This window comes from Scomber scombrus, chromosome 3, assembly GCF_963691925.1.
Source record: "Scomber scombrus chromosome 3, fScoSco1.1, whole genome shotgun sequence".
In the NCBI taxonomy this organism is placed as follows: domain Eukaryota; kingdom Metazoa; phylum Chordata; class Actinopteri; order Scombriformes; family Scombridae; genus Scomber; species Scomber scombrus.
Window position 1 is genome coordinate 19,495,518 of NC_084972.1, and position 22,606 is coordinate 19,518,123.

A 22,606-nucleotide genomic window follows, 5' to 3' on the forward strand; every position below is an offset into this window, starting at 1 on the left:
GACTTGTACAACTAAACTTATTTAAACACTTCTTTTTGAGGTGAAGGTGTTTTGAAGAACACATCCACCGTTTTCCAAATCCTTTATTTTGTCACAGAAGAAGTGTTTATGCTGTTGCAAGGTTTTTAGAGGCATAAAGGTGTCTTGATCACCTATCAAGATGTTCACATTACTGTGAGATGACTGTAAGTATCAGTGGATGGAATTTACAGAAGCAATGTGTGCTGAAATCCTTTAATTACCTTGAGAATAGTGATATGTTAGAATAACCCGAGGAACACCATCTCATTAAAATATAACTGAGGCAACAATTAACTTGCTGTAGAAATGTTTCAGTGATAAGCGTGCTCAGTGTTGCATTTGCACTATTTTCAATTTCCCTGCAGGTGTCCCCTTAGGCTTCGTCAGAAGTGTTACTGTCCTCTTCAGTGCTTCATATTTGTGTTGGAAACTCACTTTTATTTGGGATGATAGTTTGTACATAACAAATGCTGGGAGGCATATATTTTCCACTTTCACAGTTTAACATATTGAAAATGAAATTTCCATTTAAGTGTTGATTTCTGCAAGTTTACTTGATGCACATTTAACCAATTAAAACAGACCAGGCAGACATTAGGTAGTTTGTGTATATATATATATGGGGATTACAATTTAATATCAGGAAACTCCAATTAGTATAAAAAAATGAAAAAGTCCAAGTAGGATGAATATTATTTTAGGCACTGTACATGTATATATTATCACATACTAAACTAGTTACAGCAGTTGTTACAGTTCAGAGATTGGAGCACCAATACAAGTCTTGGTATTAGAACAGACTCAAAATCAAATAAAACTATACATCATCTGCTGTAGTCCCTTTTGGAAAGATTTCAAGGAGGCAGTCCATTAAATTGATGCAACTAAATTAAACAAATTGCTTGAAGTGCTTAAATTGGTTTCTGAAATTAAACGATGAGCTAAAAATCCAATAAAGCAAAGCAAAAGGATCATTGTCAATGCCTTTGAATAGCTGCTCTCACTTTGAATAGTGTCAAATATTGCAATTGCGAACCCAAACACAGAGGCATTTAATCTTTTAATATTACAAAAAACATTTTATTTACATAAATTACAGGAAATCACACACTGTTATACCAGTCTACATGAACACATTGTCCTTTATATTGTCTAGCCGCCTAGTTTTTAACACGTTCACTATGGTTAGTCACATATTTTGTTTAACAGAAGGGCTAAATTTATTTAATAGCATTTTTTGTCAAAGTCTAAAACATTTGGATATATTCACAGCACTGTAAGGACAAGATAAGGACAGCCTTTTGTATAACAATTTTGTATAACACTATTGCTTCACGACCACCCATTTTACAACAAGACTTCTTAGGACAAGGCACGGTGCATTTAATCACATCTATCTGTAAACCGAAGAGATCACAGCATATTAAATCTATACCAAAAAAAAGGCTTTACATTTGATACATACTGCTTGCTGTTGGAACGTCATTTAGCTTTCACAGTTGGAGTTACCCTTGCCACTGTCAGTCAGTCTACCCAGACAGAGTTATCTCTCTGCAGCATGTTGGATGACATGGGGGCACCGTCACACTCTCTCTTTGATGAAGGGATGACTGATAATGGGATGGTCTCTTGTGCTTAGAGAGGAGCCTTTTTTTTTCACAAAGAGGACGTTGTAGAGTCCACCACCTCACGGCCGTTACAAACCGCTGGCACATAGTTGGAAGCTGATCCTGAGAGAGTAAAAACAGCAATGTTACCCAGACAAGGGGTCATTCACTGTCAGGACATAAAACTGTAAACAAGAAATAAAGGCTATGAGCACAATTGTGGAAACAGACAGCCATGGGCTCTACCAGTATGTGTGTGTGCGTGCTGCTTCGGGTGAATTTCTTCCACAGTTGCAAAACACTTGTACTTGAGTGCAAACTTTTAATATTATTTTAAACTTCTACTTCAGTCCATGTCAAAGGGACAGTAGCCTACAATTTACATACAAACATACAGTATATTATATATAATATAAAAATGAGCTTCAGCTAAACCAGCTACAGCTGTAATATCCTAAACACGTAAACATTAATGTATCAATCAGAGTATTACGTAAGATGAATGTGTATTGAAGTTTGTGATGTGAATTAGTTGTCAGTTGATTAAGAAGTTTAGATAAGGCTTCTCTTATTATCCAACATGAAAAGAAAAATAATGACTGGATTTGTATTGCTTGGACACACTGATGCAGAAACAAGCAGAAATAAACTCTCACCAATGTCTTAGTTTTCATTCTCAGACTTCTGTGCATATACTTTTGCATAATTCGTCACATAATATGTAAAAAACAAAAAAAAAAAAAACATGTTGCAGGGGTCACTTGGTAAACTGCTGCTAGAAATAAGGCTGCAAATAAAATATGCAAAAAAATGTAAATCTCATTAACATAAAGTCTAAATGTGTGATATAATTACCAGTCAAAGCATTCATCAAAGTGTATATCATGTCTGTAGTGCATACTGAACAGAGCAACAGTTTTACCTTTAGAGTAGCTGGAGCTGGGAGCAGAGGCCGAAGCAGACACTGTCGCACTGAAGCGGTTGGCTGTGACTCTGAGTGTGGCCACATTTTTCTGGGGCTGGAACAGGATGATGTGGACCTTAGGAGCAAAGAGGCAGCCGAGAACCACCGAACCACTCAGACTGACAGAGATACACATGGTGGTAGTCTGCACCTGTGAGGGCAGAGAGAGTTTGTGAGGGCAAACACACATCTGCACTCTGATTTTCTCTTTTTGTCTTCAAAGGACTAAAGAAGTTTTTTGAAAGGCCAGATGGCCATGACACACATGCACATACACACCTGTTACTTCTGTTAAAGCTTTGATCTAATCAGTTAACTCACAATTTTATTCATTTCCTGCTCTGGTTACTCCCAAACCTTTAATCCAATCAGTGCGATTCTCTCTTGCTGCTTGTCTGGTAATCCCAAAATCAGTTCATTTCCTTCTGTTTCAGAGGCCACTCACAAACCAATCATAACTTGCCTGTCAAACTGTATACACAATATACACTGTGTGTTCTTTAGCATATCTTTGTCTTTCAGCTCACAGAACACTTCTTCTCATCTTTCTCCCACCTCGCCTGTCCTAACCGTCACTATCACAGATAACCTTCCTGTCCATCTTTCCTATCTCCTCCTAATCACTCAATTATAAAACTAATACATAAGTGAATAACCAATTTCTCGTTAGTCTCTCCTGGCTTTAATATTGCAGAGATATGTCTAAACTGCGACTTCAGTTTCTAGTTTTTACGTGTATAAAATTCAATCAAAACATATTTCAGACCTCAACATCAACTATTTTGATGTAGTTCTATAATAAGACAATTACACGTCAGATCATGTACTTTAACTGTATTCAGCCTCTTCTAAAATTCAGATTAATACTTCTGCTGCACTCTTCAGTCGCACCAAAGATGAAACCCAGAAATGTCTTATGTCCTTTTATGTGTCATGTAGTTATTATTCCAGCTTTAATGGCCACATTTCCATTTTCAATTATGTGTGTTCAAGTTTTCAATTATGAATGTTAGCAATTCTAATTGTGTATCTGCATGGGTGTGAATATGAGGGCAAGAAGAAAAATGTTGGATAATAAGCACAGCTGGCTGTCCTGGAAAGTCAGGGCCTTGTTAGTCATATTTCAGCTGCTAATGTGAGCTGACTGCTGGGGTCATCTTCCTGAGTACCATCTCTTCCCACCCCACTGGTTACCCCTGCAGTCCAGGAGCTTCTATTTGCAGAACCACAGCATGAAGTGAAATCCCTCCTAAACATACAGCACAACAACACTGCAGAAATATGAAGAGTCCTCACACATTCAAACTTGAGACTGCAAAAATAACTGTGAGTGATATCACTGAACTTGTCTTTTGTCTGAAGCTCCTTTATCTCTTTTTACCAATTATGTATTTCTGACAGCTATTTACATTTAACAACTTTTTACAAATATTATAAAGCACCAACAGGACATGCTACGCCACTGTAAACCCCACTGTGTTCTTATGTTAAAAACAGCTGCCAGGAGAATTACATCTCCACTTATGTTTACTTTTATTAATGCTTTTATAGTGCTTTATTTTGTGTAACAAATATCTTGGCAGTGTTATGTGAACTTTTTAACACTATATATCTGCACATTATCAATTATTTTCAATCTTTCTATCATGATTTCTATCATTCATTATTTCAATATACTGCCATTTATCTTTGAAGAAATCTATTGCAGAAATTGATCATTACTGTATTTATAATGTTGAGTTTTTACAAAATAAAAGTAAAATGAGACCATATAGGAGAAGTAAGTTTCCAAATATATGATAATATCTGTATCCCTCTGTGAAACCTTGGGCTCATCATGATTCACTGGGCAACAAGGCTAGTCTCTCATTAGAATATTTCTGTGCTATCCAACACTAATTTGAAATGTTGCGACTGAACCCACAGCCATTATTATTGGTGTCACGCAGAACCAAAGCATCAGGGTCTCTGTTGCAGTGCCAGACCTCTTATTCTTTCAATTACTCTGTTTGCTGCCACTCCAGTACGAGGCCTAATATTCTACAACGTTGAGCGGGTCTCAAAAATCCCACTGGGGATCAGGAAGGGTAAAGGTTTTCAGTTCACGGCGTGGGTGCCAGGAAGGATGATCACTGCAGACATGAAAAGCCTGGGGTACTTCATGATGATACAAAGCTTGTGTGATCCTAGACCTCCCCCCATCTGTTTTCACAACAAAGTCCTTGTTGCACACCCTGACCAAATGCTGTGGCAGTAGCCTTGAGTCCGCCTAAGGCACCAGTACTCATAACTTACATGGTCTGTCAGATTTATGCCCGCTGTTTTGTTTTATTTGTTTTACTTTTCACTGCATGCAAAATAGATTAGTTTGTCCTTGCAGCGATACATTTTCTACTTGGGCAAAATAAAGTGTGTATTCTAATTTGTTTTGGGCTGCTACAGCGTTACAAACAAGTTTAGTGATAGTTATGCATATTCAGCCCATTTATTCAATGTCATTTTTGAGATGCAGGTTAAATTGAGCCTTTAGCAATTTTTGTGTAAAGGCTAAAAGCCGCAAAACTGTATCCTTATGTGACAACTCTGCAGCAGGGAGACAGTGCCACTAAACAAGCAGGCACTCTGCTTACAATTATTTTTAGCACAGGTCATGATACTGTGAGGTGAGCTCACTATAAAAAAGGTCACTTGTGATTCTGTCTCAGCATCTAATAACATAATCTCTGTATTCAATCTCTTGAATGTATTCTTTGCACCTGAAATGTGCCATTAAGCATTTAGTACTGACACGATTCAATGAATCAGTTTGACTGTCATTAATTATTTCTACCTGTGTATTTATGTCTGATCTGTCTGTAGAGTCTTTGCTCTCATCTTGAAAGATCCTTCAACACAAATGAAAAGAAATCTTGCTCTTTTATGAGTCTGTGCCATGGTGATAAAATGGAATGTGAAAGTGACACCTTTGTCTTTAGGAATGGTGAACACACAAAGGATAGTCATTTATAGACTGTTTACATGTGGCTCAGGAGGCTGTGGCTCAGGAGGTAGAGCGGTCGTCCACCAATTGGAAGATTGGCGGTTCGATTCCCGGCTCCTCCAGTCCACATGTCGATGTGTCCTTGGGCAAGACACTTAACCCCAAATTGCTCCCGTTGCTGTGCCAACGGTGTATGAATGTGTATGAATGATTAGCTTCCCCTGATGTGCAGGTCGGCACCCTGCGTGGTAGCTGCCTGCCATCAGTGTATGAATGTGTGTGAATGGGGTGAATGAAATGTATTGTAAAGCGCTTTGAGTGGTCGAAAAGACTAGAAAGGCGCTATATAAGTACAGGCCATTTACATTTACATTATTCGGCAACAGTGAGCATGAGAGGTTTCTAAAAATATAAATTGTAATTGCTCAATTGGCTTTTTAAAAAACACTTTCTCAGATAGTTACCCTGTAGTCACTGGCAGTGACATAGAAGATAGGCTGGAAGGCAAGCCAGATGATGCAGGTGGTGTACATGGTGAATCCAATGAACTTGGCCTCATTGAAGTTTTCAGGGCACTTTCGGGTCTTGAAGGCGTAGACAGTGCAGAGTATAATGAGGATGCAGTTGTAAGTGAGTGATATGAGCATGCTGGAGTCCCTGCTGTTGCACTTGAGGGTGACCACATCTCTCCTCTCTGGGCTTACTTCCTTCCGGACCCCTGGCACCTCCACCAGCAGCCAGATAACGGCCACTAGAAGCTGGCAGGAGATAAGAATGCCACAGATTGCAACTTGCGAGGCTGGGCTGATGAAGCGAGGCCGCTGGGCTCCATCCTTCACCCCGCTGAAGATACGAGCGATTCTGTTAGTCTTGGTGAGCAGAGCTGAGTAACACACAGCGAATGAAGTGCCCAGACCTAGTCGACGTAGGGTGCAAACGGCAGTGGAAGGCTTAGCAATGTAAATGAAAGTCATGCTGTAGCACATCAACACACCCAGCAAGAGAATGTAGGAGAGTTCACGTCCACTCGCTTTAACCACAGGTGTCTCATTGTTCTTGAAGAAAACGCCCACTACTGACAGAGTACACAGTATACCTAAGCAAGATATGGTAACAGGCCCAATGGCCCAGGCATCTTCCCAGCGGATGTACTCTTCAGGCAGATCATAGCAGCCTGTCAGGTTAGCCAGGGGCCACTCCCCAAAGTTACAATCAGCACAGGTGAACTCATCCTGCAGGTACTGGTAGGGCTGACAGGGGATACAGATCCAACAGCATACATCCCCAGGTTGCATACTCTTCACCTCGTTCTTCTTGCAAGGGTCGCTACACTGAGAGGTGGGTGGTACATGGCCACGCCAATTTACCCCGGTAGTGTTCAGAATCATGTTCTGGTCCCAGTAGCCAACCTTCTTGTAGACGAACTTCCCTTCTTCTTTGTGGTAATGAAAGATGTTGTAGCGGCTGATGCTGTCGCCAACAGAGTCAAAGCGCACCATGTTCTCTGTGTCTACAGGTCTGAATGGAGCTGGTAGGAAGCAGAAATACCAAAAAGTTGATTTAAAGCCACTTTCAATGATTAACAGCCTCAATTATTTTCCAACAAAATTGTTCTTTCGAATAATCATAGTCATATCATTATCTATATGAGTTGTATGCATTAGTGTATATACTACTACATACCATATATCATAATTGAATAATTGTTTTTTTAAGTAAATAAATAAACAAACAAATAAATAATAATAATAATAATAATAATAATAATAATAATAATAATAATAATAATAATAATAATAATAATAATAATAATAATAATAAGCCATTTTCAGTGCTACAGAGGAAATCATTTGAAGTCTAAATTCAGTACCATGCTTGTTTACAACCCTGATTTCTGTTACACACAGTTAACCAACATTGAATAAATGTAATCCCATTCTAAGATATATAGAACTATCTAACAGAAAAAGCTATAACATAAGCATGTAGGCTACATCTGAAACATTTTGTGTCTGTGTTTGCTTTGATTGCTTTGCTGACCTTCAAACTTGGTCTTCAGGATGAACTCCTTGTAGAACCTTTTGCCATTACCTGGTTTCATGGCATCACAGACTTTGGATGTGTTGGAACACACTGCTTGCCTCATGTTGTGTAGAGCGTATGCCATTGCATAGACTGCATTCACTACAAACATGATCTTGGACTCCTGCTCAAAAGTTCCATCTCTTAGGCTGTGGTTACTGCACCCGGCTTCCTCCAGGTTGCAACCAAACCGGTGCTCCCAGAACTCTTTGAACCATGGGTTCCTTGTGTTGGTGTACGGGTTCAGCTTGGTGAAGTAGTCTTCAAACTCTCTGATTGGGTAGGAGGCCAACTCGATGGTAAATGCTCCCTCTGCTGCCACCTCGCTGCCCCTCACCACACTTTCCTGTGCCCCCCAGCCATCACTGGCCACCCAAATAAAGGTGACGTTCATGCGAGCAGCAGCAACCAGTAGCTCACGGGCATCTTCACTGCGAGTGAACAGGATGACCACTTTGGCATTGGACTTTTGCTGTAGGGAACGGATCACATTGTCATAGCTCTGGCGGTTCATGGAGCGGCTCACCTTGGCTGAAGTGGCAATGCAGATTTGGCGAGTACGGGCCTCCTGCTGGAAAGCGTCAATGCCAGTCTCACCATAGTCACCCTCTGATGCTACTGTTGACACGTAGGTCCAGTTGAAATAACGCAGGATCTCAGCCATGGCCTTGGCCTGGTAGAAGTCAGCGGGCACGGTGCGAGCGAAGTAGTCATAGCGAGTTTTATCGCTGAGCTTTGCGCTGGTGGAGGCATAGCTGATCTGAGGGATCTGGAACAGCCGCAGTAAGTTGGCCACCTGGGAAAACAGAGAAAATTCTTTATTAGGTTTATTGTGGCATTTTATCTCATTGCCTTTATTTAAGTAATTGTTCAAAGATTAGTAGCCTATAGATAAGTATTTTGACTTTATTGAATATGGTTTCAGAGTTGAGTGGAAGGAGCATAACATGCTATGCTACCAAGCACTTTGTTGTTATGCATTTTAGACCACAGCTCACCAGAATGCCCCTGGAAAATTGATGAGCTACTGTAAGTGTTCAGATCTTGTTTAATAGCAAATATAGTAATTTTAGTTTAGTAATATCTGTCATTGTAGTTGGTTAATTATTGTTGGTGATGATGTAATAGTTGCCAATAACATTTCTAAACTACTAAGTTCAATAAGGACATTTTTGTAAATGCAAAACTATAATAAAATACTTCAATCCCATTGGTTCTTTAAAGCTTTAAATGCTTTTTTTTGTCCACTGCGGGGCAGAATAAACAAGTTCTAGAGATGACAGACATACAGTATCATCAACTTTACAGTTGATATAGCGAACTTTGTTGCTCATAGTTGCCTAAAAGTTGCAGCAGATACAGAAAAAAATGTATTTGAGTGTGATAACTGGTCAATTTTGGGTGACATAAAATCCTGTTTTGCCATATTAGCCTACAATCCTACAGAGTCTACAAAGTCTCAAAAGTGACTTTTCTCATCAAAATGTTGCAGTGCTCCCTTTCAAATCTTTCACTTTTTTAAAATGTCTTTTTGCTTTTGAACTTGTAGATATCCATCTGCTCTCTATGTGAAGTGTAGCCATTCAACTGCAGAGCTGCTGTCTGATGTGCTTCAGCTTTGTGGCAGGGACTGGCAGCAGAAACAGCGACAATTCAGTGTTCCTCTATCTCAAACTGTTTACTCTGTCAGGAATTCACATCACCAGCTGCTAGTTCCACAGTCCCTTAACAGATTCTGCAAGATAACAATGGCACAATGAATTTTATCAACTTGTTTTGCTGTTTTTTCTAGTTAAAGTCATTCTGTCAAGTTGAAGTCTCATGACAGATTCTGCCAGAAGTTATGCTGCTTACCTAACCCAGACAATATATTGATTTCCTTGGTGATAGCTGGTGGTGTCAAGTTGAATCGGGGTGCATGATAATCTTTGACTGAAAACTCAGCGACTGAAATGATTGTGTCAGAGATGTAACATGAAATCACTGCAATTGTTTTCCCACACAGCATTACAGCGCTAACTGTGACAGAGAGATGGTGAAAACTTGTCATTTTTCAGGATTCTCATGAGACGCTTTGGTGATTAGTGAATGCCCAAAAGCTTCAATATGACTATCTCCTCCCTCTGGCATTATTGTATGCCTGGAGGCTTCCCAAACAATGGCATCCCCATGGATATAATTGGAACCTTCCTCTCACAGTAAGGCCTATTAAAAGTATTGTTTTCACTTGCAGTTCACTCAGTCCAACCCACAAGAACTTAAACAGAGCCACTAATCCATTCAGAAGGCCGTAGGTTGCAGTTGTTAGCAGTGCAGCAGTGTTTTTTAAATTTTTTTCCTTTCAATAACTCCTAAAATGATGCATCGCTATTTTGAAGATTTTTGCTTTTAGATGTTTTCTTACTGAGTGTGTATGAAACCTATGACCAAATTATAGACAGAATTATATTGACAATATATGTTTCCCCTTTTTGCTAGGGGCCTCCTAGAGCCCCCTTCAAGGACCCCTGGGGATTCCCCAGAGCCTGCTTTGAGAGCCATCTTTAAAAAGTATTGGATGGATTGTAGTACGTACATGTCAGGTGAATTTTGATAACTTTTGACAAATGGCAATTCCCCAGACTTTTATCTTGTGTGGTCTCTGGTCAATATGTTTATTTGTCAAGTATCTTGGCCTCAGTTGTACTTTTTTAAGGCTGCATTAACATCAAATACAGCTATATGGCACTATGACGCAGGGGGGCTACAATGGTGTGTGTGTGTGTTTTTTGAAGTACCGGCAATATCTGGCATTCACGTTACGTTACAGTAAACTGCCGGCAATGTGCGCTTGCTTGTATTTGATTGGTGTGACGTCCAGTTTCAGCAAAAGTTGAGTCTGGTACATCTTCTTGCCGGATTGGCCGCTGCATTTTTTTCCTGAGTTATATTTGTTGCCCTCTGTTGCAGCATAAATGCACTAACCCAATTCAAATGAATGGGAGCACTACTGTTTATCACACATTATCACGCTAAATTGAATCTTGAGATAAAAGGGCTAAGGTGCATATAACTAACATGCAACTTTTTTTTTTTACAACCCATATCTTATATCTTATATATACACAGCAGAATCTAACAAGACAAATCTAAAGTTATTCAAGTAACTGAATATTAATTACATTTAAGAACAGAAAATTTAATAATAAAGTAATAAATTAATGAAAACAACTTGGTCATTGCTTGCACACTAAACTAAGATTCTGAACAACATCATATCTGCTGAACATCAGCATGTTAGCATCATCATTATAAGCATATTAGCATGCCGAACAATCATTTGTTTTTTAATTCATCATTTTCTACTGCAGTAGTCCACTGGCCCAAATTGGCTACAAGGTTTTCTTTTATTACTTGACTGGGTAATACACAATTCACATAAATTCTCTCCTCCTGACATATTCACCTTTTCATTGCTATGACCAGGCAAACATACATCACTGGACTGAGGCAAACAGGAGAGACTACTTGACATTGTAATATAAAATGCAAACACACTGAATTTGCCTGACATTAACTCATTTGCGAGCGGCCACGTGCTTAACCTCCTTTAGCTAAAACACCCCGAAGACAAGAGCCAACAGAAAACACAGGCGCACTACAAGCTCTTGAGGGGATGAATGGAGTAAATATGATGTATTTAGACAAGCGCAATGCACCCGCCAGTAGTCCTCTCCAATGTTCCTGGTAGAATATAGGGCAGGGGTCTCATCAAATTACCCACTGAGATGTGAATTATTTTGTTAATTTAAGAATGAAGCCTGATTAGATTCCTGCATTTACTATTTCATTTATGTTGCCTCGTATACATTATTCTCTATGCAGCAGGCTAACGTATGAGCAGCTATACTGTCTCAGTCAGTCACACTTGCATGGTAATAAGGCAGTTTCCTCTTGCAGTGTTTTCAGACATGCAGTTGGCCTTCATCAATAGATTCTTGGAGAAGCTTGACAGCACACCTTTCAGGACAGCACTGGAGTGTGTGACAGTAACCGTCTGTTCATCCTCATGCAGTATTTCCCTCTTACTCTCTCTCTCCATCGACAAGTCAAATAAGAACTGCCACACTACCGGCTCAGGTATATCATACTGTGAATGTGCCCGCAGTGGATGAGACTTGAAAACTTCACAATTTGCTTATAATTTGACTTACAGTTATTTAAGACTTAACCATAGCAATACATGCAGTGCCAGTCACAAGTTTGGACACACCATCCCATTCCCTTGAATGAGAAAGTGTGTCCAAAGTTTTGACTGGTATTGTACCTATGATTCTAACCTTTACTCTGACCTGAACTCATCTCTTATGAAAAAGCCTCTAGCATCTACAGTAGCTTGTGTGGAAAACAAATTTGAGACACCAATTAAATGCTATTTACAGTCGACAGGTTTAAAATCCAAAAGTGGTCCTCAAATGTGACATAACTTCCACCATAATAACTAAAAAATAATTAGTTTAGAAGCATGTTTACACCACAAACTCTCTCAATACAGTGATATGATTAGATTTTCAGGAAAATTTCTGCATACATTTTTTATGTATTCTTCTTGAAATGACTTTTTTAACATGTAAAAATACATATTAATAATGCCCATTTGTTGTGTGGGGACAAGTATATTGGCAACGACTCACAGTATTTCCAAATTATTGTATTAATTAGATTAATGACCTCATTAGCATTGCAGGTTATATCTAATATATCATGCTGATTATGGCAGTACATTATGCAGTTAAGGTCTTGTTGTCATTATTAAGGGGGGCTCATTAGTGCAGCATTTATTGTTTTCTGTGATGGTTCCTCATAAGGAAGTAGTTTAGCATGCCTCTTTCCCTTCAGTGTTCCTTTAAGCTAAAACGGCCCAGTAGGAGTCTCTTTGCAGTGCAGCAGGCACTAATAGAGAAAATCAGAATCAGGTTTATTGCCAAGTATTGCTGTACATGCTTTATTTTAAACACAGTGAAGTGATTGGATAATGCTTTGTACAGAAATGGATACTACTGCATAGATGCCAGATGTTAAGAAAGTGTTATGCTGATTGCTTGTTTATTTCAGTGACAGTGCCGTAACATGGACCTAAAGTCCTTAAAGCCCCAGATTAAAAACAAAAATCTGCTTCTATTGAAATGTTTACATAATTATGTGCAAAATAAAATAACACAAAAAAAACCCAAAAAACTTGAGGTAGTAGCGGGTGTGCCGGTAGTGCCGTTAGTGCAAAGGTAAAGGTATGTAATGTGCATAAGAAGACCAAATATTTTAATGTAAATTTGACCAATTATTTGTTTAATGTAACTATTACATGTTACATTAACTTTTTTTTGTATACAGTACCAATTAATTTTAATCTGTTTCTAAATAATTAAAAACATGATTTAGTATATATTTACTGTATATATTTAACCACTGCTGTCAGCAAGAGTCTCTGTGTGTGCAGAGAGTTTTTTTTCACATTTCACATATATTTCATACTATATATTGCACCAACAAATAAATATATGAAAGGCTCCTATTTATAGGTCCCTATGCTTTCTCTCTTTTAGCACCGGTTTTATGCTTTCTCTTTATGACACAAGACAAACAAATACATTGCATGACAAACATCCCATGAGCAATACAAAACATCTGTAGTTTCATGTTTACAGCTACAGCTACTTAAAACTAAAGCACTCTCCTGTGAATCTCTACTGTAATATCTAAAGAATTAATACTATGGCTATTAAAGTAATTTAATATGTCAAAGAAGGCGAATGAAGTGAACACTGATATTTCAAGGACAAAGGTAATAGATTAAGCAAGGGAATGTGAAAGGATAGTCGTAATGGTGTTTCATTTTCTGGACTTTCACAAGCTCATAATAAACCCAGTTGGTTGGGTTAAGCTTAAACGTGTCAATATCTGTTCAGTTAATACCATCATAATATAGTCAATCGATGAAAATTGCAGATAAAACCTCAAAACTTCTTAGATCATAACTCTATCACTATCTTAAAATCCATAAGCTCAGCTGCTGCCAATAATGCTTGATTTGATGATGCATTGTGGGCCGCAAGACTATAAGATAGTCCAGGCAAGAGTTCATACAAGACAGCAGAAGCACTGAGGCAAGATATGAGACAGCTGGAACATGGGCAGTCTCTTACTCATGTGTTTGTCATGATTTTTTTAACATGGAAAGTCCATCTGTATGTCCCCGAGGTCCCTGTCAAGCTGAGCCTGATACAGTAGATGACATGCAGAGTAAACTTCAGAATGTACAGTACACCAGTTCAACCACTTAACAGACATCCAGAATTGCATCTTGTGCATAATAGATACAGCTGCTGGGTTTCCCATAATGTATATAAATAATGATAATAAAAATATGGCAGCTGATTGTCACAATCTTTTATACAAACATACATGTCCAGTGTGAAACATTTAGGTATTTCCATCATTTCAAGTATATCCAATGCTATACACATATAATGACAGGCAAGTAAGTTACACTGAGTAAAGCTGCAGGGTTTATATGTGTTTATTGATGATGTTAATTCTGTTAAAATCTGATATTAAAATGATATTAAAAACTGTACAAAAACACCAGGGGTTAAATTCTGGTGAAAATATATAGAGTTTAAAGACAGAATTGTTGCATATACATACTGCTCCCTCTCTTTATATTACTTTCAAAATACCATCTAATTACAAAAAGAAACACAGATCATAATCATTCGTGCCAAACTTGTGTCAGCTCCAATTTGGGAATAATCTAGTTCAGTTTCTGCAGATGAGAAATCATTCTTGCAACAGGGGAATCACACATGAATGTTTACCAAACAATATAATAAAAAAATAAAGTCATTGGAATTGATCTAATGGCTAATGTAGCATGATATGAGAAAATGGTTGTCAAAGGCAATGACAGATGTGCATTATATTAATGTATGCACAATCTGAGCTTTGATCTAAACCTCCGCTGAGAGGGAAAAAAGTATTCAGGCTAAATTGTGCTAAAGTGGATTATGAAGAGATGGCTGAAACAGCACACAACACGGGTTTGATTAAATTGATTGTATAATAACAAACAGACACACACGCACACACACACACACGCACACACACACGCACACACACACACCCACCCTCTAAACATGCTTTGCACTCATGCACTTGGATCTAAATGATTTGTCTCTAGCTAACTCCAGTGCCAATGACAATCTCATGAGATTGACTACTGCTGTTTGAATCTGCATTGCATTCATATATTTACATGTAAGTATGTTGGTATATCCAGTTAGTATTTCAATGTACATGTTAATAACAAGAAGAATAGTCCAACATTTTGTGAAATATGCTTATGTTTTTCTTTTCCTGGAATCAAATTACAGGTTTAGGATCACTCTCATGTCTGTATGTTAAAGGTTAATTCATTTTTTTTTTTTTTTTTATTAGTGAAACTACAAGACGACAGACAAGGTGGTACAGGACAAATAAAGTGCAAGACAAGCAGACAAGAAAGTAACAAAAACAAAACAAAACAAAACAAACAAAAAGTGAGTGTGTGTGCGTGCATGCATGTGTGCGTGCGTGATGTTAATGTTATAATGTAGTAAAATATGGTGAATCATTTAATATAATACAGTTCAACAAAACAAACTAGAGTACAGTATGATAATAATAATAATATATCTATCTATCTATCTATCTATCTATCTATCTATCTATCTATCTATCTATCTATCTATCTATCTATCTATCTATCTATCTGGCATGTTTAATCAAAAGTAAACTCAGTGTGCTTTATATTAAAATGTATGTGCAGACACCCACTCACCTATAAAAGTAAAGAACAATAATCCACTCTATAGACCTACAGCACAGATACAGACATAGACGCACACTTAAACAAACATACATACAGTGAAGTCGTTAACAGCTGATACATGTGTAAACATGTTTCCTACATTAGACTATGTACCCCACGTATCTATATGTGTTTATGATCCAGACTTAATATTAGTGCTTATACAGCTGGCAGTGTGGTGGCAGAAAAAAGGAACGTGCAGTGATCTGCTTGCATGCGCTATTTCAAGAAGAGGCAATTCTTCACATTAATCTCACATCTATTATTTCCTCCCACCACCACAACAATGCTCACCAACACAACAGCGACCTTTCGAGCTGCTCTCAAGTACGTGGATACATCTGAGAAAAATGCTGCTCTTTATCATCTGCTTGGCTTCATGCTTTAAACTATCACATCCAGCCTCTAGCATTTATGAAATAAACTTTATATGTCCAGTAATTCTTACTTTTATTGAGACTGGAGTGCAGGGCTCCTGTCACACAATCTTAAACATAATTTTAAACAGCAGCCATGGGTTCTGAGAAATAACTAACTAATTTATTCTTCTGATAACGTGTGAACAAAGAGAAAAAACAGCAGCTCTAAGACAGACAAGATGAAGGGAGGTGCGTCTGGAAATCGATACACAAGCAATATTATTGAACCTGTCCTGACTCGAATCAACCTTCCAGTGATTACAGTGTTTCCCCTCACTTTGAATGACATTCTGACATGCTAATTAAGGAGCTCCCAATGTGCTAAAATGTTCAGTTGAAAAATAACAGAACATGAGAGGAGAGGAGAGGAGAGGAGGAGGTTGAAGGAAGCAGGGGGGGTTCAGCTATAATATCACATGATAAACGAGACCCTTTTGAAGTTAACACCAAAGCAGGGTTTTTTTTTTATCACCCGATGCACTATGTGAAGGCGGAAACACAATAAAGACAGAGCCCTCTACAGTTGCTCACATCAACAGACTTAATAAACAAACACAAACCAAAAATATTAAACATCAATACACAGCAGAACAGATATAACCTCTTATAACCTTGAATTGCAAAGGACCAGCAGCTGCAGGAGTGGTAAGAGAGAGTTTGTCTAATGGTCTTAAAGGATTTTGGGGGTGCACATATTAAATTTTAAGAATACTAGATTCTCAGTAATGATTGACTGAAGGGTGAGAGGTTCATATTGCCATATCACATGTTTAATTTACTGGAGAAAAAGGCTGTTGGACTGTCCTACCAGGATTTAATAATTCTGTGGTGATTATTGCCATAAAAAGTACTTGATTTGTCTTCTTTGTGTGCAAGTATGTTCAATTATTTAAGTACGTGCAACGTTTTCTGTGTGGTTTTGGGCTAAAACGTATTTGCATAAAATATTGCCTCTCAAAAATGTAAGCAAAGAGTAGTGACTTGTGAATTTAATACAGATGTTTGTTTTCTTGTTTTTCTTTTTTGTGTGGCAAAAGATAGGAGATACTTCACAATGATTTCATTGTTCTTTTGTAAATTATTTTTCTATGTGGTTGATGCTAAGTTAAATTTGTATCTGTAAAATGTGTAGGCAGTTAGGACTGAATCATCATTCCATACAGCTAAAATCCCAGATGGCAATAAAAACTATTTTGAAAAAATTTACCAGCAAGAAAACATATCAAGGACAACAATATGCACCATGATGATAAAGAAGGTGATGAAAGTCTCCTAAATATTGCAGGACTAATTATGAGAGAATCTTTTTGAGGCTGATAAGAAACTGGCTCCTTTCCATCTTTCCCACATCTCAACCCCTGCCTCTTTCGCCGGCAGCTTCAACCTCCTCTCCACACGCAGGTAGACATGTCCCTGCCAGCCAATGGAGATGCACCCCACAGATGGGAAAAGCAGTTTCTCTCAAGTTCCCTGGGATCGTCCCTGGCACTTGCCCTCCTCAGTTTTATAATGCCCCTTCATCCCCACAAAGTGCCGCGATGGGATAAATAGGGACAGAGTAAAGCAGCAACCTCTCAAAAAAATCCCACCATTGGCTTCACGCCACTCTCACGGTTCGATTCAATGTAGCTCCCAGGAAATGGAGGAGCCAACAAAGACACTGTTGAGCATAGTGACAGTAGAGGTATGTATTCAAATTCATACAAAAACACTCAAAAGCAGGAAGCTTTCTTTTTGAGTCTTTGGCGACTGTGTGGTCACTCAAGACTCATTCACAGGAGGACACACAGATAGTCCTTTTCATGGTTATTGAAACGTGCTGTTCTTTTCTCAAAGCCATCATCAACATTACAGAGGAGGAAGATCTATATTATCCACTTCTTTCTAAGTGAAGAAGTGTTTAATGGAGGCTTTCCAACATATGCTTGACATCCTCAGTCCAGTACTTTTTGTTTGTCTATGAATATAGTCCTATTCAGCATTATGAACATTCATCATTCAGACTCCTGGCAAGAATGTATGCAAGCTTTACTTTGTTTTAGCAGATATTAACATGGGGAATCACAGTCAAAGAGGCTGTTGCTCTCAACTTATTCAAAGAATCAGTTTCCCATACAGTAAATTACTTACTGTGGAGGTACTGGGAATTATAAATGAATGAATCAAAAATAAATCAAATTTGTATATTCCCAAACCAGGTTACTCTTTCTCAAATGCAAGGCACTAAGATCTATTGTAAAGACATTTAAAAAACACATTTAAAGTAAAAACATGTTTCATGTTTCTTTTAATACCTGAAGGGTTTTATACTTAAAGAATGGTAGAAGCATATTTTGCCTATGTGATCAAAAATGTGTGTTTTCACTTTTGTTTTGGTGACCTTAAAAAGAAAAAAGAAACCCACAGTAAATATGATGTAGGAGTAAGCTACCTGTGATGCAGGGAATGATGGGATGAGGAGTATCTTGATAAGGAGGAATTTTCTTGCAGCAAAAAATTGTATTGTCAAAGTAAAGACATCAAAAAGGACAACAAAAATATCACAAAGACTTGGAAGATGACTTTTTACATAGTGAATTAATTTCACGAGTTTGTGTGCGATGATTTGAACGCATCAGCAGTTAAACTCCTCAAACTCTTGAGGTAAAGAAAATTGCAGACCATGTTCCCTAATATGGACATTACTCTAAAACTTTTCCTTATCATTCCAGTCACCAATGCAAGTGGAGAGTATTTTTTCTCTAAACTTTGCTTTTAAAAGTATTATGTATGACTACATGACATTCTTTTGGCCGTGGATTTTTAAGACGCAAACAAGGAGTTTGTGGCAAAAAGGCCAGAAGAGAGTGCTTCTGAAGATAAGACAATATGCTCTTTTCATACCAGTTCTTTGCTTGTGATGTTTGCAGGTTTTTAATTGAAAATACTGATGTTCTTATGTTGCAGCTGTGCACACACACAGGCTTATTTGGCTGTGTAAACTAGCTTTGCCTTGATTTATTGGTGATGTATTGTCTCATTTTGGTGAGTTTTATATTCTGTTTTCTGATTATTAGGGCGCTCCAATCACTATCCATTGATGTAGGGTGCTGAATTAATGCTGCCACGGCATATTTTGAAGGGGGGGAGGTGTGGGAGATGTGTTAAGTAATGTTAAGCCCTGCGCCTGCACCGCAAATACAATTTCAACCTGTGGGAAACACTGAAATCAGTTCATTTGCATCGTTATATCTTCACTGCCAACCCTGTCAATATAAACCATAATACTGAGAAATCTAACATGCATTCATTGCAGCTATGCTTCTGGTTTACACTCCCATTTACATATGGTAGCATACACACTGATTAAAATGCATAAACTCTAAAGCACATTTATAAACAGTGAATTAGTCATCAGCAGTTTTTTTCAGGTGTAATATCAAATATTCATGTTATGCATGAGTCATAAGTGTGATTGCCACATGCAGCATCTGTTTATAGCTATACTATTTTCAATAGGCTGCAATGCAAAAATGTGTTTCCTATAACTTTAAAGTTACAGGAAAGGAGTAGTTAAAGGAGTAGTTAAATTATTTATGTCATATAAGTGCTGTTACAGAATGATGACAGTACAACTGTTTTGTTGTTGCAAATGAATGGAATATGTCAGGGGGCAGCGCCAATGATATTGCCAACCAATCACAATAAACAAAGTCTCATTAGAGTCACGTTTGGAGTTTTGGAAACCAATTTTTTTTTTTCGTGAGAATGAAAAATCTTTTGTGGAGAAAAAATGTCACCATTGGATTTAATAGACTGCCTAACTTAACTAAGTCATACCAATTTGTCAGCATGACTGAAACATCTTAAGAATGATAAAAATGACACAGTTTAATCTGTGTGTGTGTGTGTGTGTGTGTGTGTGTGTGTGTGTGTGTGTGTGTGTGTGTGTGTGTGTGTGTGTGTGTGTGTGTGTGTGTGTGTGTGTGTGTGTGTGTGTGTGTGTGTGTGTGTGTGTGTGTGTGTGTGTGTGTGTGTGTGTGTGTGTGTAATAAATGTGTTATTAACAGAGTTAATGGAAAGTGTAACCAAAGTATACGTACACACTGTCTCGCTAATACTCAGTGCATCATGGTAATTATAGTGTGTGCGGGCAATCAGAATGAATTAATTATGCTTAGATGCATTGCCTCTGGCAACCTTTCATACGTGTGTGAAAGGTCAGTTTTCTTTGCAAGGCGGAAATGAAGTCGCTGACAAAGTGATGGATGTCTCTGTGAATGCTGATTCTTCAAACGCAAACCCTCCCAGGTGGATTCTTATTCAAGCCAAAGCTAAATCTACTTCCACTGAAGGCTCAGTCCTCTGGCTCACTAAAGTAGAGATATAAGACATTTTTGGGCAATCTAAATTTGTGGAGTGTGTGAGTGTGTGTATGAGTGAGTGTGTATACAGATTCAAGTATACAGATTTATCCATAACAGAACATGACATCTTAATGATTTCATCAATTACAGAAGAATAAAAAAAGAATAAAATATCCACTATATGCACAATTGAAATCCTTGAAATATTTACAGGAATTACTTGTTGCAATTTACCAGATTACAAACAAAACAGCAACATGACAGCTGCAATCAAAACAAAGAAATCCCAATCCCATTTCTTGAGTAAATCCGTATTAGATGACTTTGCACCTCAGATTATGTCCAATGCCAACATTTTTAACATTCTCATTTTCTGCAATATTTACACATGGCAACTATGTAATGGTAGATTAGGAAAGGTCATAGTTAGGCAAATAAAATATGATTGATTTAGGGTAAGGATTAGGCATCTAAAAGAATTGTTTAAAGGTGAGAAATGATTAAGGTTACGGCTAAAACACTTACAAGTTAAGGCTATGGAAAGCAAACATTAATGACAAGTCTATAATGGGATATGGACTCTGGTGTCTTGCATTAAAGTCAGACATGCTACATACCCCATCCAGCACCCTGACCTCCACCCTGACTTTCCATCCCACTAAATAAAGAGCACATTATTTTCAGAATTGGTACTGAGGCATTAGACAAAAATCGTGAGTTGCAGAATCATCCCATATGGTCATCATGTGCAGAGATACTGGGCTGAGAAATGATCCATCAGCATGACTTTCACAAAATCAGAGGTCACAAAGTCTGTGATGGTTGCAAAACTTGTATTCTGAACTCTAAACATAATCAAACTTCCAAAACTTGAGGTGAGAATATGTAAAAATGCTCCCTGCAAGTTAAAAGTCCAGGCTTCAGTTTTTTCTCTTAAAGAGACAGGAGCTAAAACAGCCTATTTCAGACTAAGGGGCTGCATAAAGGGACAATATAAGATTATAAGAGTTGCTGTTTTTTTTTTAAACTCCAAGTCATTCAAATGTATATCAGTAAAGACTCACAATATAAATATAGACTTATAAATGTGCATGATAGGTTCCATTTAACTTACTACTTACTTACATATACAGTGGGGTATGGGTGAGATATTGCATTACATGACTATAGTAATGTTGCAGTGCTGAATGTTTATGTATATTAAAAAAAAGATAAATAAAATGGCACATTTACCTGAATGGAAACGTCACTGTAGGATCCTCCGATGACCCCTGAGATAGCCAGTGGAACGTCATTTTGGATGGGTCTGGAGCCGTCTGGGCAGATGAAGCCTGGATCATGCACCTTGGTAAGGGAGGCCCTGACAAAATCTAGGGACTGTTCCAGAGCATAGGTGTCCTTCGAGCAGGTGTCCAAGATGTGGGCCCCTAGCAGGAGTCCAGGAAGGATGCGATCACTGGAGTTGATCTCGTCAAGCGCCAGCAGCATGGCCTCCAGTCTCTGGATCCCTCTCTCCGCATTGATCTTACCACAATCCTCCATCCCTTCACCTTTATGGTGCACTGGGAACAGACCTCCAATCACCAAGTCTCCATCCATGATGATCTCACGTTTGGCTGCAGGAGGTAATCTGGAGATGCTGGGCAGGACTACTGGTATCAGCAGATCCAGCATGAGCATGTGGAGAAGCCAGTAATGGGCAGAATTGGCCAACAATCTGGGGCATAACGCTGCACTCAGCATGGCAGGATCAGGTAGCAGGGTTCAGCTGGTTGAAGTAGGGAGGAGCAAAGGTTCACAGGGTCGGGAGGCGGATGACTTTCAAGTCTTCTCTCAGTGAGTGCAGCATGTTTGATATTTCCTGATAGAATGAAAAAAAAATATTTAATCTATATATCTGAATCCGTGTGCAGAAAATGCTATTTAACTTATGAGGAATGAAACAGAGCTGAGTAATAACTTGACCATATGTATCAAAATGTGCATTGATGACCCCAACTGACAACTTACACTTTTTGCTACCTTTCTTTCAACTTTTTGCCCACAGTTTTTTAAAGATACAAAACAGTCAATGCTGCAGTATAAACTGTATAAAGGCAGCCAGCTTATATCAAAACTTTCTCTTACAGTTAGGTGGTTCTCCACAGATTTCTTATCGCTTCTTAGCTGAACTACATGATTTTTTTTTCTGAGCTTATTGTGATCAATAGAAATCTATCAGACAAATAATGCTATTATTGGACAGTCAAAACCTGACACTGTTTGTCAGACAGCTGAAAAGGAATCTTATGAATCTCGTCAC

General features: G+C 38.2%; 1 protein-coding gene across 1 annotated transcript; it reads right to left on the reverse strand.

Annotated features, from left to right (window-relative positions):
- Nucleotides 1-1,677: 1,677 nt before the first annotated feature.
- On the reverse strand, nucleotides 1,678-22,047 carry grm2b (glutamate receptor, metabotropic 2b). The gene is made up of 5 exons (XM_062415761.1): nucleotides 21,538-22,047; nucleotides 7,613-8,450; nucleotides 6,037-7,100; nucleotides 2,551-2,743; nucleotides 1,678-1,751 (listed from the first exon to the last, which is right to left on the reverse strand). Exons 1-5 carry the CDS (start codon nucleotides 22,045-22,047, stop codon nucleotides 1,678-1,680), a joined length of 2,679 nt encoding a protein of 892 aa, XP_062271745.1.
- Between the last annotated feature and the right edge of the window lie 559 nt (nucleotides 22,048-22,606).

Excerpts from the sequence above, each read along its gene's own strand:
- grm2b (XM_062415761.1), bottom strand. The coding sequence starts at position 22,047 with ATGCTGAGTGCAGCGTTATGCCCCAGATTGTTGGCCAATTCTGCCCAT. Across the intron at positions 7,101-7,612 it reads CCTGAAGACCAAGTTTGAAG|CTCCATTCAGACCTGTAGAC; the intron begins GTCAGCAAAGCA and ends GCTTCCTACCAG. Across the intron at positions 2,744-6,036 it reads TCACTGCCAGTGACTACAGG|GTGCAGACTACCACCATGTG; the intron begins GTAACTATCTGA and ends CTGCCCTCACAG.